The 14,894-nt window shown below is 43.8% G+C and overlaps 1 protein-coding gene across 1 annotated transcript in view; it reads right to left on the reverse strand.

Moving 5' to 3' along the window:
- Nucleotides 1-7,389, reverse strand: part of Itgam (integrin subunit alpha M) — a 79,168-nt gene extending 71,779 nt beyond the window's left edge. Inside the window, exons 1-2 of the mRNA XM_008823789.2 lie at nucleotides 7,319-7,389; nucleotides 4,990-5,095 (exon numbers count right to left, since the gene is read on the reverse strand). Of these exons, the coding sequence (XP_008822011.1) occupies nucleotides 4,990-5,095; nucleotides 7,319-7,376 (164 nt within the window). The 5' untranslated portion in view covers nucleotides 7,377-7,389. The remainder of the gene's footprint in view (nucleotides 1-4,989; nucleotides 5,096-7,318) is intronic.
- Nucleotides 7,390-14,894: the final 7,505 nt, after the last annotated feature.

A 14,894-nucleotide genomic window follows, 5' to 3' on the forward strand; every position in this document is an offset into this window, starting at 1 on the left:
ATGAATCTGTTGGAGACAAGGCAGGGAAGTGCATCAACTTATAGGCACAAGGAAGGACTGTGAATAGAACTCCAGCAGCGGAGGAATTAAGACCAACAATGAATAAACATGGCCTCATGAAACTAAAAGGCTTCTCTACATCAATCAAGTGAAGAGGTAGCCTCCAGAATGGGAAAAGATCTTTATCAGCTATACATCTGACAGAGGGTTAATGTCTAGAATATACAAAGAACTAAAAAACCTAAACACCAAGAAAACAATCCAATTTAAAAATGGGGCATATAGGGCTGGAGAGATGCCTCAGAGGTTAAAAGCACTGGCTGCTCTTGCAGAGAACCCGGGTTCAATTCCCAGCACCCACATGGCAGCTAACAACCGTCAGTAACTCCAGTTCCAGGGGATCCAATGCCCTCTTCTGACCTCCACGGACACTGCCTGCATGGGTGCACCTACCTACATGCAAGCAATATATTCATACATGTAAAATTTAAAAAAAAAAAATTTTTAAGTGGGGCATGTAAATAAACAAAGAATTCTTTTAAAAAGAAATGCAAATGGCTGAGAAATATTTTTAATATACTCAATATCCTTAGCCATCAGAGAAATGCAAATTAAAACTACTTTGACATTTCATCTTACTCCAGTCAGAACAGGTTTGTTTGGTTTTGTTTTGTTTTTTTTTAATGACAAATGCTGATGTGGATGTGAGGAAAGAGGAACACTTACTCACTGCTGGTAGGAGTGCAAACTGAAGCCGTCACTATGAAAATCAGTGTGGAGTTTCCTTAAAAAGCTAAACATAGATCCACCACATGATCCAGCTATATCGCCTCTGGGCATAGACCCCAAAGATTCCAGATTCTCCTACAGATATACCTGCTCATCTATGTTCACTGCTGCTCTGTTCACAATAACTAGGAAATGGAAACAGCCTAGATGTCCATCAACTGATGAACAGATAATGAAAATGTGCTACATTTACACAATGGAAAGAAAAAAGAAATCATGAAATTCACAGGTAATTGGAACAGATGGAGCTGAAAATAGTCATTCTGAGGCAACCCAGATCCAGAAAGACAAACACCGCATATTCGCTCCCATATCTGGGTGCTAGCTTTGAATCTTTGGGGTGTGTGTGTGTGTGTGTGTGTGTGTGTGTGTGTGTGTGTTTGAATTGAAGTAACAGTAGAAGTCAAGACAGTAGTAAGGAGCCATGGGGGGAGGGGACTTCAAGGAAGGGGGCATACAGCTCAGATGGTATGAAGGGGTAAATGGGAGTAATGACACAGGAGGGTTAATCGGGGATACTGGAAGTCAGGGTAGAAAACAGAGTATTGGGAGAGATAACTAACATTAAAGGTCTTTAGAAAAAAACGTATGGAAACATATGTTTCTTCTACTGTAGAAGCTTCCTAAAATATTATGCTTCTTCCAAACACCATAGGCTATCAAATAAAAAACCCAATGCTAGATGTGAGGTACCCCTTTTCAAGTTGTTGGCCAGTAGGATCTCATAGACCCCCCCCCAAACATTATAGGTCATATAGTAAGAGACTAAGGCATACTTAGCTCTAAATGAGGCATCTATACCACACCCCTTCCTCCCAAGGTTCAGAGATCATCACAGAAGAAGCAGAAAGACTGCAAGAGCCAGAGGTGGTGGGTGACTGCAGTGAAAGTGTCTTCTAGGCAGGACAGGACTGCTGCACACATGAACTCACAGCCACTGTGACTGCATGCATAAGACCTGCACAAAATCAAGTCAAAATCCAAGCATAAATGGGGGTGGGGGGGAGTCACAAAGTCACACCCTTAGCTGAGGAGTTTTTGGCAACTGAAAGCTGCTGGAAAAGGGGCAGTCAGTTTTCTTTAGGGATGCAGCCACTGAGAGGGTACCCATGCTCCAGCAGATGGCCCTACGCCCACACACATACTCAGAAAACTCGGGGGGGGGCACCAAGAGCCAGCAGGCATGGTGGCATACACCTATTAAAGGAAGGCAGAGGAAGGTAGATCCCTGTGAGTTCAAGGCCCAATTAGGATGGTCTCTTTGTCTCCTAAAACTCCCTAGCAAGTTCCAGGTCAGCTGGGGCTACATAGTGAGACCCTGTCTCAAAAAAATAAAAAACAAACAAATAAAATCAACCAATAAAAAGGCATATGGGGGCTGGAGAGATGGCTCAGCAGTTAAGAACACTTGACTGTTCTTGCAGAAGACCCGGGTTCGAATCCCAGCACCCACATGGCAGCTAACAACTGTCCATAACTCCAGTTCCAGAGTATCTGACAGCCTCTTCTGTCTTCCACGGGCATTGCATGACATGGGTGCACTTACCTACATGCAGGCAATACACACATACACATAAAATAAAAATAATAAAAAAAAATTTTTTTAAAAAGCATATGAAGTTAGGAAGGAAAAGTGATCAGGAAAAGGGGAGGTACTGAAGGGGTGGAAATAGAGGAGTGGATCTGATCATTTAATTTTTTTATTTTATGTGTATGAGTGTATTGCCTGCATGTATTTATGTAAGTGCACCTGTGTTATGCAGTGCCCATGGAGGTCAGAGGACGGCATCAGATCCCCTGGAATTGGAGTTACAGATGGCTGTTAGCCACCATATGGGTGCTAGAAATCGAACCCGGGTCCTCTGCAAGAACAGCCAGTGCGTTTAACTTCTGAGCCATCTCTCCAACCCCATCATTTGCTATTTTAAAATATTAAAATTAAATAAAAATTAAAGAATAACAAATAGCCAATAAATATATGAATAAAGATGTTCAACATTTTTAGCCATCAGGGAAATATAAAACTACATTTAGATTCCATCTTACCTGAGTCAGAATGACTATCATTAAGACAAAACAAATCCTGGCAGGGCTGGAGCAGTGGCTCAGCAGTTAAGAGCACTAGCTGTTCTTCCAGAGGAACTGGGTTCTATTCCCAGCACCCACATGGCTGCTAACAGCCATCTGTAACTACAGTTCCAGAGGATCCTAGCCCTCTTCTGACTTCCATGGGGATTACATGACACAGGTGCACTTACATACAGGCATAACACTCGCAGACATAAAATAAAAATAAAATACGTTTTTCCTGCCCGGCGTGGTGGTGCACGCCTTTAATCCCAGCACTCAGGAGGCAGAGGCAGGGGGATCTCTGTGAGTTCGAGGCCAGCCTGGTCTCCATGGTGAATCCAGGACAGCTAGGGCTACAGGGAGACCCTGTCTCAAAAAGACCAAAAAAAAATGTTATTTATTTATTTATTTATTTATTTATTTATTTATTTATTTATTTGTATGGGGCTTTTGGCTACTCTAACATTCCCTCCTCTGCTGAGGTATTCCTAAAATCTTTTAAGGATTAGATACAAGTTCCCTTTGTCAAAAATACTCTCAACATTTTTGGCCTTTGGAATAGAGTATGTTGCTAAGAGGCCCAAGGACATTTTGATTTTTAGCCAAGAAACTGGCTACTATAAAATATTTTTTAACTGCTGGCAAGGATGTAGATGGGAACACAATGTTGGTGGGAATGTAAATTAGTCCAGTCCTATGTAAATCAGTATGGAGTTTCCTCAAAACACTGAAAATAGAACTACTATATGGCAGAGGTACACCATTCCTGTGTGTGTACCTAAAGGAATCTAAATCAGCATGTAACAGAAAAGCCCGCATACCCATGCCCATCACAGCACTATTCATAATAGCCAAGGCAGGGAACAGTGTAGATGCCCTTCAGTGGAAGAATACACAAAGAAAATACAGTGGAATTTTATTTAGCCCTAAAGAACAGTAAACTCATGTCATTTGCAGGGAAATGGAGATCATCATGTTAAAGTGATGATAAGCCAGACTCAGTAAGACAAATATTGGGTGGTTTTGCTCATATGCGAAATCTAGATTTAAAGAGTGAAAAAAGATTTTTTAAAAAATAGGTTATTGTTGAGGAAGAAGAGAATGGAGCAGGGAGATTGGTTTGTAGGTAGAGCGGATATCATCAAAGCATGTTATATACACATATGAAACTCTTGCAATGAGTCCCGTTGTTTCATTCAGTGCATATGGAAGAGGAGTAGAGTTCTCCAACAATAGACTATGTTACAATCATGAAACAAGGTAAGTAAATGGGGTGTGGTTGTGCAATCACCATCCCAGCACTCAGGTGGCTGAGGAAGAAAGAAGGATCATGAGTTTAAGGCCAGCCTAGGCTACATGGCAAACCCTGTCTCCCCAAAAGAAAGAATGAAAGAAAAAGGTAATGAGAGAAAGGGAAGGGAGGAAGGAGGGAAGCAGCAACTTGTCAGGGTTGTGTTCAATAAAATATATTTAAAAGGTAGTCGGATGGTTCAGCAGGTGAAGGTGCTTGCCACCAAGCCTGACGACCTGAATTCATCCCTAGAACCCAGATGGTGGAAGAAGAGAAACAGCTTCTGCAACCAACTCTGACCTTCACACAGAAGCAGAACTCATACTACAGACTGGGGGTGGGGTTGTGGTAGCAGTTAAGAGGTAGATATAAATCTAGATTTTTTAAAAAATCTCTCCCTTAGCCGGGCATGGTGGTGCACGCCTTTAAGCCCAGCACTCGGGAGGCAGAGGCCAGTGGATCTCTGTGACATCAAGGCCAGCCTGGTCTACATAGTGAGTTCCAGGACAGCTGGGGCTACAGGGAGACCCTGTCTCAAAAAGACCAAAAAATAAAAAATATCTCCAGAAGAACCCACAAGAAACCACTTGCCAGTGTCCCTCCTGAGAAGGGAAGTAGGGAGAATAAGAAAGTCTTTGAATCTTTTAATCTGGAACCTTGTTAACATCACTACAAATTCAAACCTTAGTCCGGGGGGCTGGGGATGTAGCTCAGTGGTAAAGCACTCACAGGCCCTGGATTCCATCGCCAGCAATGAAAACAAACAAGCCACAGTAAAGGAAACTTTTTCCTGGTTTTTAGGAACGCACACTGGACAGGGCTCCCCCCGAGGCTCTTACCGGGATTCGCCAAGCTGGATCACATTCTGCCCAAATCCTCTTGCATTCTCTTGGAAGGCCATGGGATTTTCAGTGTCTAGATTGAACCCATGACATAAGGCCAGGACTGGAAGAACAAGAGAGTAAGAGTCAAGCAGAGGAACCAACACTGTTAAGAAAACAGCATGCAGGGCTGGAGAGATGGCTCAGCAGATAAGAGCACTGGCTGCTCCTGTCAGAGGACCCAGGTTTGGTTCCCAGCATCCACATGGTGGCTAACAACCATCTGTAACTCCAGTTCCAGGGGATCCGACGCTGGTCTTCTGGCCTCCACGGGTAGTGCACAACATGGGTGCACTTACATACATGCAGAGAAAACACATACAAAAAAAAGAAATAATAAATAAAAACAAGTTTATAAATATTTTATTTATTATTTTTATTTTATATGTACGAGTGTATTGCCTGCATGTAGGTAAGTGCACCCATATTGTGCAATGCCCGCGGAGGACAGAAGAGGCCATCGAATCCCCTGGAACTGGAGTTACAGACAGTTGTTAGCTGCCATGTGGGTGCTGGGATTCGAACCTGGGTCTTCTACAAGAACAACCAGTGTTCTCAACTGCTGAGCCATCTCTCCAGCCCCATAAAAACAATTTTTTAAAAAAGAAAAAGAATGCCTCTGTCCATGACCGCTCCTGACCAAACACCAAATTTCAGGATGTATTTTGAGACAGTGTTGTATATAAACCAACCTGGCCTGGAACACTGCTATGTAACTGGATGACTCAGGACTCTTGGTCCTTCTGCCTCCATTCTACCTCCCAAGTGCTGGGATTACAGGTGTGAATTACCTTGTCCCAGTTCAATACCTTTTTTCTACAGAGGCTCAGATAGTTAAATTAAGTGTGGCATACACACCTAAAACCCCAGTTTGGGGGCAGGGGGTAGGCTGTTTATTTTGTTTTGATTTTGAGACAGGAACTTATTATGTAGCCTTGGCTGGCCTGAAACTCGCTATGTAGACCAGGACAGGCTCAAACTCACAGAGATCCTCCTGCCTCTGTCTCCCAAGTGCTAGGACTAAAGATGTGCACCACAATGCCCAGATAACTACAAGAGGATTGCCCCAAGTTCGAGGCCGGTCGACACAGTGAATTCCAGACCAGCCAGGACTACATTGAAAGACCCTGTCTCAAAAGTAAGTGAGACTGAGAGCGAGAGATAGAGAGAATGAGTGCCAGACCATAAACACTTCAACCTGTGCAGGTCAACAGGCAAATAGAGCATGTTACGTGGGTGCCTAGATTACAGGATATCACAAGAAATGCATTCCTCTCTCTTTTCAAGGCAGGTTCTCATGTATCCTAGACTAGTCTTGAACTCCTTGTGCAGCCGAAGATGACTTCGAACTCTTGATTCTCCTCCACTTCCCAAGTGCTAGAATTACAGGTGTACACCGTGTCCAGTTTCTTTACTAGAGATGAAACCCAGGACTCCATACCTGCCGAGCGAACCCTCTACCAATGGAGCTACGCCCTCGGTCCCCATTTCTACCAAATTCTCATGAAGGAAATTCAAAATATAATTAATTACCACAATTTCTGTAACACAGGTTTACTATCTTTGAGGAGAGGCATTTTACTTAACTGGGATCAAAATTAGTGTCCTCTGTCATCAAAAGATGATAAACATCATCTTTGAAACAGGTGGTGGGCTACACACAACCCACATGCAAATTTGCTGACTCTTAGCTCAAGGGGTGGGTCTATCATGGGGTGCAGTCTGGCCTTCTATGAGTCTTCAAATGCCCTCTTCCCCTGCTGTCACAACCATAATGCTTTGCCCAATTATCACGTTCCTGCGGCCTTGCAAATTCCCCTTCCTATGTGCTTCTCAACCAGTTGCTTCCCTTCTTGACTCACCACAAAATAGACATACAAGGAAACAAACCCAAATCGATTTTTTGATTCAACAAACATTTATACCTGATCCTTACTAACTAGAGCTTAAGGCTAAGCAGTAATGGTGATGTGGAACCCAAAAGGAAACACTCCAGAAGGGGGTCAGCACCCTGACCTGGGCTTCCTGGTCCTGTCACTTCACCTCTCTGAGCCTCAGTTGCCTCATCTACGAAGTGAGTAGATGCCAAACAGCCTTGAGAAGCCAATGAATTTAGGCCCTCATCCAGGTTTCCATGCCCACCCTCTTCTCTAGCTCTAATCTCTGATTCTCCTTGAGTCTCTTATCCTCCCACAAAGCCCTGTGCCTCTCCCGACCTAATTCCTTCCTGTTCTGCCCCCTTTCCACTCACAGACCCAAAGTTCCCCTCCCCAAGACCCCAGAGTACCTGTTACCAGAAGAACTTTAAAAATCATGGCTGAAAGGAGCAAGAACCTGAAAGGCATGTGAACTGTGGGATCTCAGGCACCACAGAGTCACTTCAAGGAAGCCACCAGAGCCAGGAAGGGTAGAAAAAGAGAAGTAAGAGGCAGAAGCTCTGAGAGTTTCAAAGAAAGAGGGTGGAGGCTCTGCTTGGCCTTCCTCCTGGGACAGCCTGGTCTCCCTTGCCACCCCATTTCCTGGCCCAAGCTGTCAAGGTCATCATCCAAAAAGGTGTCATTTGACACTCATTTGCTTCTGGGGTAGACAAAAGTATTATGAAAAACAAGCTAAATAGTCTTAGATCTTGCATCCCAGTATGTGTGTTCCAAAGATTAATACAGACCATGGGGACACAGCCCTGCAATTCTGGCACTCAGGAGGATCACAGATTCCAGATGAACCTGGATTTACATGGCAAGACTTATCACCAAAAACAAAAAAAAGAAAACCCATTTCTCAAGAATTTTCACTTCTAAGACCTTATCTTTAGAAATAACGGAGTCAGGCCAGCAAGATGGCTAAGTGGGTAGAGGTGCTTGCTGCTAAACCTGACCTCCTAAATTCAATCCCCAGAGCCCAGCTGGTAGACGGAGAGAATCAACTCCTTTGAGTTGTCTGTGACGCCCCCACGTCCCTGCACACACTAAATAAATTAATAAAGTGTAAAATAAATAAATATTGATTGCTTTCTCCCTTGGCAGTTTGCACCTCCCAATACTGTGACAGCTAATCCTCAGGGAAGAGGATTCCAGGTCAGTTCCTGCTCAATTCTTCCAAGTCCTGTACCCAAAATGCCTTGTGTCCTCAGTCCTTCAAGTTCTGGGAGGCAACCAAGGGCAATAGCAATAACTTATACTGTTTGGGCAGTCTCTTGGACCACCATCGCTGACCAATTGAAGGGAGGTTTCCCATGCCTGACACTGGGGTTTTTGTTAAATGATGGCCCAGTAAGGTATCCCCAGTGGTACAATAGTGGGAATTTTAGGGGTAACCAACAGTTGTCTAATTGGACTTAAGGCCCTCACGATAGAAAGGAATTCATGTCTAGTACTGTAAACCTAGCCAAATATCATGGCTGGAGAGGTCATAGGCCCTAGAGGACAACCTACCACTGCCACCTTCCTAAACCAAGGTAGATTCTAACTGTATTCTAAATACTTATCCTAGTACCCACAGATAAGTGTAGCTCTGTCCCCTCATCAAAGAAGCTTCTTTTTGCAATAGTGGAGACTGTTACAGATATCCACAACTGATCCAAATGCAGAGAATAAGTGACTGTGGGGTGCCTATCCCCGATTAATATATCTACAATGCAGCCCCCACACCTAAGGCTCAGGGAACATCACAGAAGAAGGGCTGGAAAGATTGTAGGAACCAGAGGACCAGGACACCTGCTGCTAGGCAGTGTCTTCTAGACACAACAGGGAGGCTGCAGCCATGAAATCCCAGGCGACATGCCAAGGACGAGGGAAATGTCACAAGGTCCCACTCCTAAATGAAGAGCTATAGGGAATTGATGGACGCTAAAAGAGGGAGAATCAGTTTCCTCCAGGAAGAGCTCCCGGATAGCTTATCCAATCAGGTGGCCAAGCCCTAAACACAAGTACACACTGGCACTACTAAAGAAACTCCATGGGTTATATGTAACAATAATAATTAAGAAGAGATCAGGAAATTGAGAGGAAGTGAGGAGACATGGGAGAAGTTGGAGGGGGAAGAAAGGAGGGTTACAAGTTTCAGGCCAGTCTGAGCTCAAAAATGAGTCTAGGCAAGAAAGGGAGACCTTTTCACACACACACACACACACACACACACACACACATATATATACACACCCCTACGAAAACAACCAGACACAGGGGCTTATACTGATAATTCAAATGATTGAGTTGCTGAAGTGGGAAAAATCACTTAACCCAAAAGTTTGAGGTTGCCCTGGAAAACATAGCAAGACTGTCTCAAAAAGAAAACAATAATGAAAGAAAGAGCCAGTAAGTGAGATCAAAGATCTGGTTGTTCATTGCCTTCACTGGTTTTTTGGTTTGTTTTTTTTTGTTTGTTTGTTTGTTTTGTTTTTGTTTTTTGTGGTTTTTCTTTGGTCTTTTTGAGACAGGGTCTCCCTGTAGCCCCAGCTGTTCTGGATTCGCTATGGAGACCAGGTTGGCCTTGAACTCAACAGAGATCCACCTGGCTCTGCCTCCTGAGTGCTGGGATTAAAGGCATGCGCCACCACACCTGGCTGCCATCACTGTTTTTTAAAAATAAAAAACCAGCTGGGTATGTGGCACAGGCCTTTAATCCCAGCACTCGGGAGGCAGAGGCAGGCGGATCTCTGCGAGTTCAAGGCCAGCCTGGTCTCCATAGCGAGTTCCAGGCCAGCTGGGACTTAAAAAAAAACTAAACCTGAATACCCAACAATAGAGGAATGGTTAAATGTCTCACTCATATGCATCCTTCAACTCCACTGCGTATAAGAACTGCAAATGCTGCTGTCAAACATTTTTATCAAATATATAGAATACTAAATTATATTTTTGATGTCAATGATCTTCACTCTTTGGGGTTTTTTGTTTTTGTTTTGTTTTGCTGTATTTACGTTTATATGTTTAGTGTATGTATGTGTGTATATATGTGTGGATGTGTGTGCAAATATAGTGCATATATGTGTATGCATGTCTATATTTGTATGCATGTATGTGTATGTATGTATATTGGGTGTGGGGGGGGTGTATGTGGAGGTTAGAGCACAACTTGTGGGACTCAGTTCTTTCCTTCCACCATGTAAGTCTGGGGATCAAGCTCAGGTCATCAGGCTTGGTGGTAAGGACCTTTACCAGTGGAGTCATCTCACCAACCCTATTTTTTTTTTTTTGTCTTTTTGAGACAGGGTCTCTCTGTAGCCCCAGCTGTCCTGGAACTCACTATGTAGACCAGGCTGGCCTTGAACTCACAGAGATCCACCTGCCTCTGCCTCCCAAGTGCTGGGACTAAAGGCGTGCGCCACCACGCCCGGCTTTCAACCCTGTTTTTTTAAACAGGTTATCACTATGTTGCTCAGGCTGGTCTTGACTTCATGGATTCAAATGATCTACCTGCCTCAGCCTCCCAAGTGCTAGGACTCAGGCATGCACCACTACACCCAGCTTTCTTCTCTCTTTCTTGGAGCATTTTCTTTTGTTCCTAGTAAAGACTTTTTCAGTAAATGTCTGAAAATAAATGTTTGTATAGCCAGACAAGGTGGTGCACACCTTTAATCCCAGCACTTGGGAGGCAGAGGAAGGTGGATCTCTGGGAGATCGGGGCCAGCCTGGTCTACATAGTGAGTTCCAGGCCAACTAGGGCTACAGGGAGACCCTGACTCAGAAAAAAAAAGTGTAGATACATATGAAAATAAATGAATAAATGTTTGTGGGGCTGAAGATAGCTTGGCAGTTAAGAGCACTGGCAGCTCTTGTGGAGATTCAATTCTCAGCACCCAGATGGCAGCTAACAAGCATCTGTAACCCCAGTTCCAGAGGATCTAACACCGTCTTCTGGCCTCCACAGGCACTGAACACATGTGGTACACTTACTACATCGCTTAAGTAAATCAAAAAAACTTTAATAAAATAGCCAGGTATGGCAGGTTTAATCCCAGCACTCAGGAGGCAAAGGCAGGCAGGTCTCTGTGAAATGGAGGCCAGCCTGGTCTATATAGTGAGTTCCAGGCCAGCTGGAGCTACACGGAGACCCTGTCTCAAAAAAAACAAAAGAAAAATTAAAATTCTATATACATTGTTTCAAAGTTATCATTTAAAATATATGTGGATGGGGCTAAGGAGATGGCTCGGTCAATAAAGTACTGCTGCCCAAATATGAGGACCTGAGTTAGGACCCCAGCACCCATGTGAATCCTGGGCATGCCACTGCCTGCCTGTAACCCAGCATTTGGGGGCAGAAACAGGTGGATCCCTGGAGTACATTGGCCAGCCAGTCTAGACAATCTGTGAGCTCCAGATTTAGTGAGAGACCCTGTCTCAAAAACTAAGATGGAAAGGGCTGCAGAAATGGCTCAGTGGTTCAGAGCACTAACTGCTCTTGCAGAGGACCACGGTTAGATTCCCAGCACCCACATGGCAGCTGCAAATTGTCCTTAACTCCAGTTCCAGGGGAATCCAAAGCCCTCTCTGACCTCCGCGTCATTGCACGATACGGGTGCACTCACATACGTGCAGGCAATACACTCGTATACATAAAATAAAAATAATAAAATATTTTTTAAAATAAGATGGAAAATGATAGAGGAAGACACATAAAAAGTCATCCTCTGGCCTCTGCGTGCATGTCTACCCATGTGCATGTGCACCCAGATGCATATATGCATACACCCACACAAACACATACATACACCATATATACACATACACAAAAATTTTTTTCAAAATGTCATCCTCATCTTTATTTCTGGACTTGAGCATGTTGAGCATGTTTTCACAGACCAGTTTTATGTGTATAACTGTACCATCAAAAGCAATACAGTATCTTTTTAAATTCCTCATCAAGGTTAATTTCCCTTTCAAATAATTTCAAGTAGCAAAGTCGAACAATGTTTCCTTTCCACCTACTGGCCAGTGCAAGACTGGCAGTTATAATTAAGGTATCCAGGAAGCCTGAAGGTTATTTATGTCAGACAAATAAATTTATTTCCCTTTGTTAGAAAAGGAAAATAATTTTAATTCATAAATTACACATTTACACACATAAGCAAGTAATTTTAAATCCTATATTCATCTTAAATAAAGGACAACTGAAGAATTCAATGTATGGTGGCGCACATTTGTAATCTCAGCATTCACGAAGCTGAGGCAAGAGGATTGCCATGAGTTAAAGGACAGCCTGGACTATAGACTGAGACACTGTCTCAGAAACTACCCCTGTGGATGGCCCCACACCCAATCTTATATGGGCAGCATTAATTGAACTCAGGGAGTTATTAATAACAACCAAAAAAAAAAAAAAAAAAGAGGACATTAGCCGGGCTTGGTGGCGCACGCCTTTAATCCCAGCACTCGGGAGGCAGAGGCAGGTGGATCTCTGTGAGTTCAAGGCCAGCCTGGTCTACATAGTGAGTTCCATCCAGGACAGCTGGGGCTACAGGGGGACCCTGTCTCAAAAAGACAAAAAAATAAAAAAAATAAAAAAAAGGACCTGAAGTTGGAAGGGTGACAAGGTAGAGGACACTAGGACTTGGAAGGAAGCAATGGTAGATGGATATGATCAAAATACATTGTGTAGGTGCTGGAGAGATGGCTCAGCGGTTAAGAGCACTGGCTGCTCTTGCACTGGACCTGGATTCAGTTCCCAGCACCCACAGGGCAGCTAACAACTGTCCATAACCCCAGTTTCAGGGGATCTGACGCCTCCTTCTGCCCTCCATGGGCATTGCACAGCATGGGTACACTTACATACATCCAGCAGACAAACACTCATTCACATAAAAACAAATCAATCAAAAATATATCATACAAAATGCATTATATGAAATTTTCATATACTATTTTAAAGCAAAAAAAATGAATATTAATATAGCAATCTATAAGATGAGCTATGGCCACATTTCAGTATGTAGCTGTAATCTGTTGCTTCATTGCAAACCACTCCAAAACTTTTAAAGCTGCACTTCGCTATGGTGGTTTATTATTGCTGTGGTTCTTTGGGTACCCAGGCCTCACAGTTCCTACTGAAGCATCTCACATGACTGTAGTCAGATTGTATTAGTTACTTTTCTCATTCAAACTGCCACATGGATCATGACTAGGGCTGGAGCTATCCAAAAGCTCTTAAGCTGGACTTCAAAAATGGACCATGCACACAATTGAGCACTGCTGTTGGCTGCAGACTAGGAGCCCAGTCAAGGTTGTCAATTCTAGCACCTTTCCATGGTGGCCTGAGCTTCTCTGGGAACAGTACTGATTTCAAGAGCAAGTGTTCCAAGAGACAAGCAAAAGTTTCCTGTCTGTTTGGGTTGTGGTTCAGAAACCGGCACAAAGTCACTTCCACCAGCTCCTATTCAGCAGTTACAGAGCTTCCCCATATTTAAGGGAAGAAGGCAGATCCCAGTTTTCAATGTGAGGCACGCCCAAGAATCTGTGACTACCCTTCATCTGCCACAGAGAGATTTTCAATTTCTTCTAATATTTATATGTCAAATATTGGGGTTTGGGGAAAATATGCTTGAGATAGGGTTGCTATGTAGCCCAGGCTGGCCTCAAACTCATGATCCGCCTGCTTCTTCTCAAGTGCTGGGATTTACAGGTGTGGGTCACCATGTCTAGTTTTTATTTAAAACTTTTATACAAAAAAGTGACTTTTATAAGCAGAAAAAACTATTGATAATTTAAGACAACAAAGTGGCCATATTATTAGCAGTTACAGGCTGAGGAAAGAAGACCCAGAATTGGAAATTACCTAACAGGATGTGAAAGAGTGTCTTCATCGAAATTTTCATGCATCGTGACCAAATACCTGACAGAAACGACTTAGGGGAGGAAATATTTATTTAGCACAGTGTTCAGGGTTTCAAGTCCATGATTACTTGGCCCTATGTCTCTGGACCTCTGGTGAGGCAGACCATCATGGTGGGAGGAAGGTGTGGCAGAGAAAGTGTTCCACCTCACAGCAAAAAGCAGTGAGGAAGTTTGGGAACCAGACAAGCTTCTAACACCCATCCCCAGTGTAATGGTGAATCTTGAATGTCAATTTGAGAGGCTCTGGAATCAGCTGAGAGACCTGCCCCTGGCTGGATCTCTGAGGGAATTTCCAGAAGATTAGCTAAGAGAAGACCTTTCTTCAGAGTGGGTGGTCCCTCCAGGGTGTGTCTCACATATAGAGTTTGTGGGGAAAAAAATCATCAGTCTGCCTTCCCTTCTTATTGGTGAGCATGTATGTATCTGCTGCTGTGGCTGCTGCTGCTGGCATCCGGCACCGACATCACAGTCCAGCTGCAGATGGCATCCTCCACTGACATCATCCCCCTGCTGTGCTGTCATCCTTCACCGCAATCACACTCCAGTTTCTTTGGCCTCCCAACATGGACTGAAGACCAGCAAGCCTCCAGGAGTTTTCCAGGCCTTCAGTGCCAGATTAGAACTGCCAAGGCATCCAGGTTCACAGACTGAGCAGTTACTGGGTTCTCAGCCTCACAAGTGCACAGATATCCAGAGATGAACTACCCAGCCCCTATCCCGGAAGCCTTTTTAGGGACTCTGCTTTTATAATATACATACACACGTTCTTTTAGTTCTGTCCCTCTCAAGAACCCTGCCTCATACACCCAGTGACCTGTTTCTTCCAACTAGACCACACTTCTACAGTCTCCAGACCCTCCCAAAATAGCACCATCAACCAGGAACCAAGCATTCTGAACTGAAGCAGGGGGAACAGTTCATATTCAAACCATAACAGGGAGTGGTTTCATAGATAAGATGGATTTTTAAAGCTTTCACATTCTGACCAACATGGGTTTATGGTGGGGTATTCTAATTCAAACATTGAAGCTTTTC

Source organism: Nannospalax galili, unplaced genomic scaffold, assembly GCF_000622305.1.
Source record: "Nannospalax galili isolate Female #2095 unplaced genomic scaffold, S.galili_v1.0 scaffold788, whole genome shotgun sequence".
NCBI classification, from domain to species: domain Eukaryota; kingdom Metazoa; phylum Chordata; class Mammalia; order Rodentia; family Spalacidae; genus Nannospalax; species Nannospalax galili.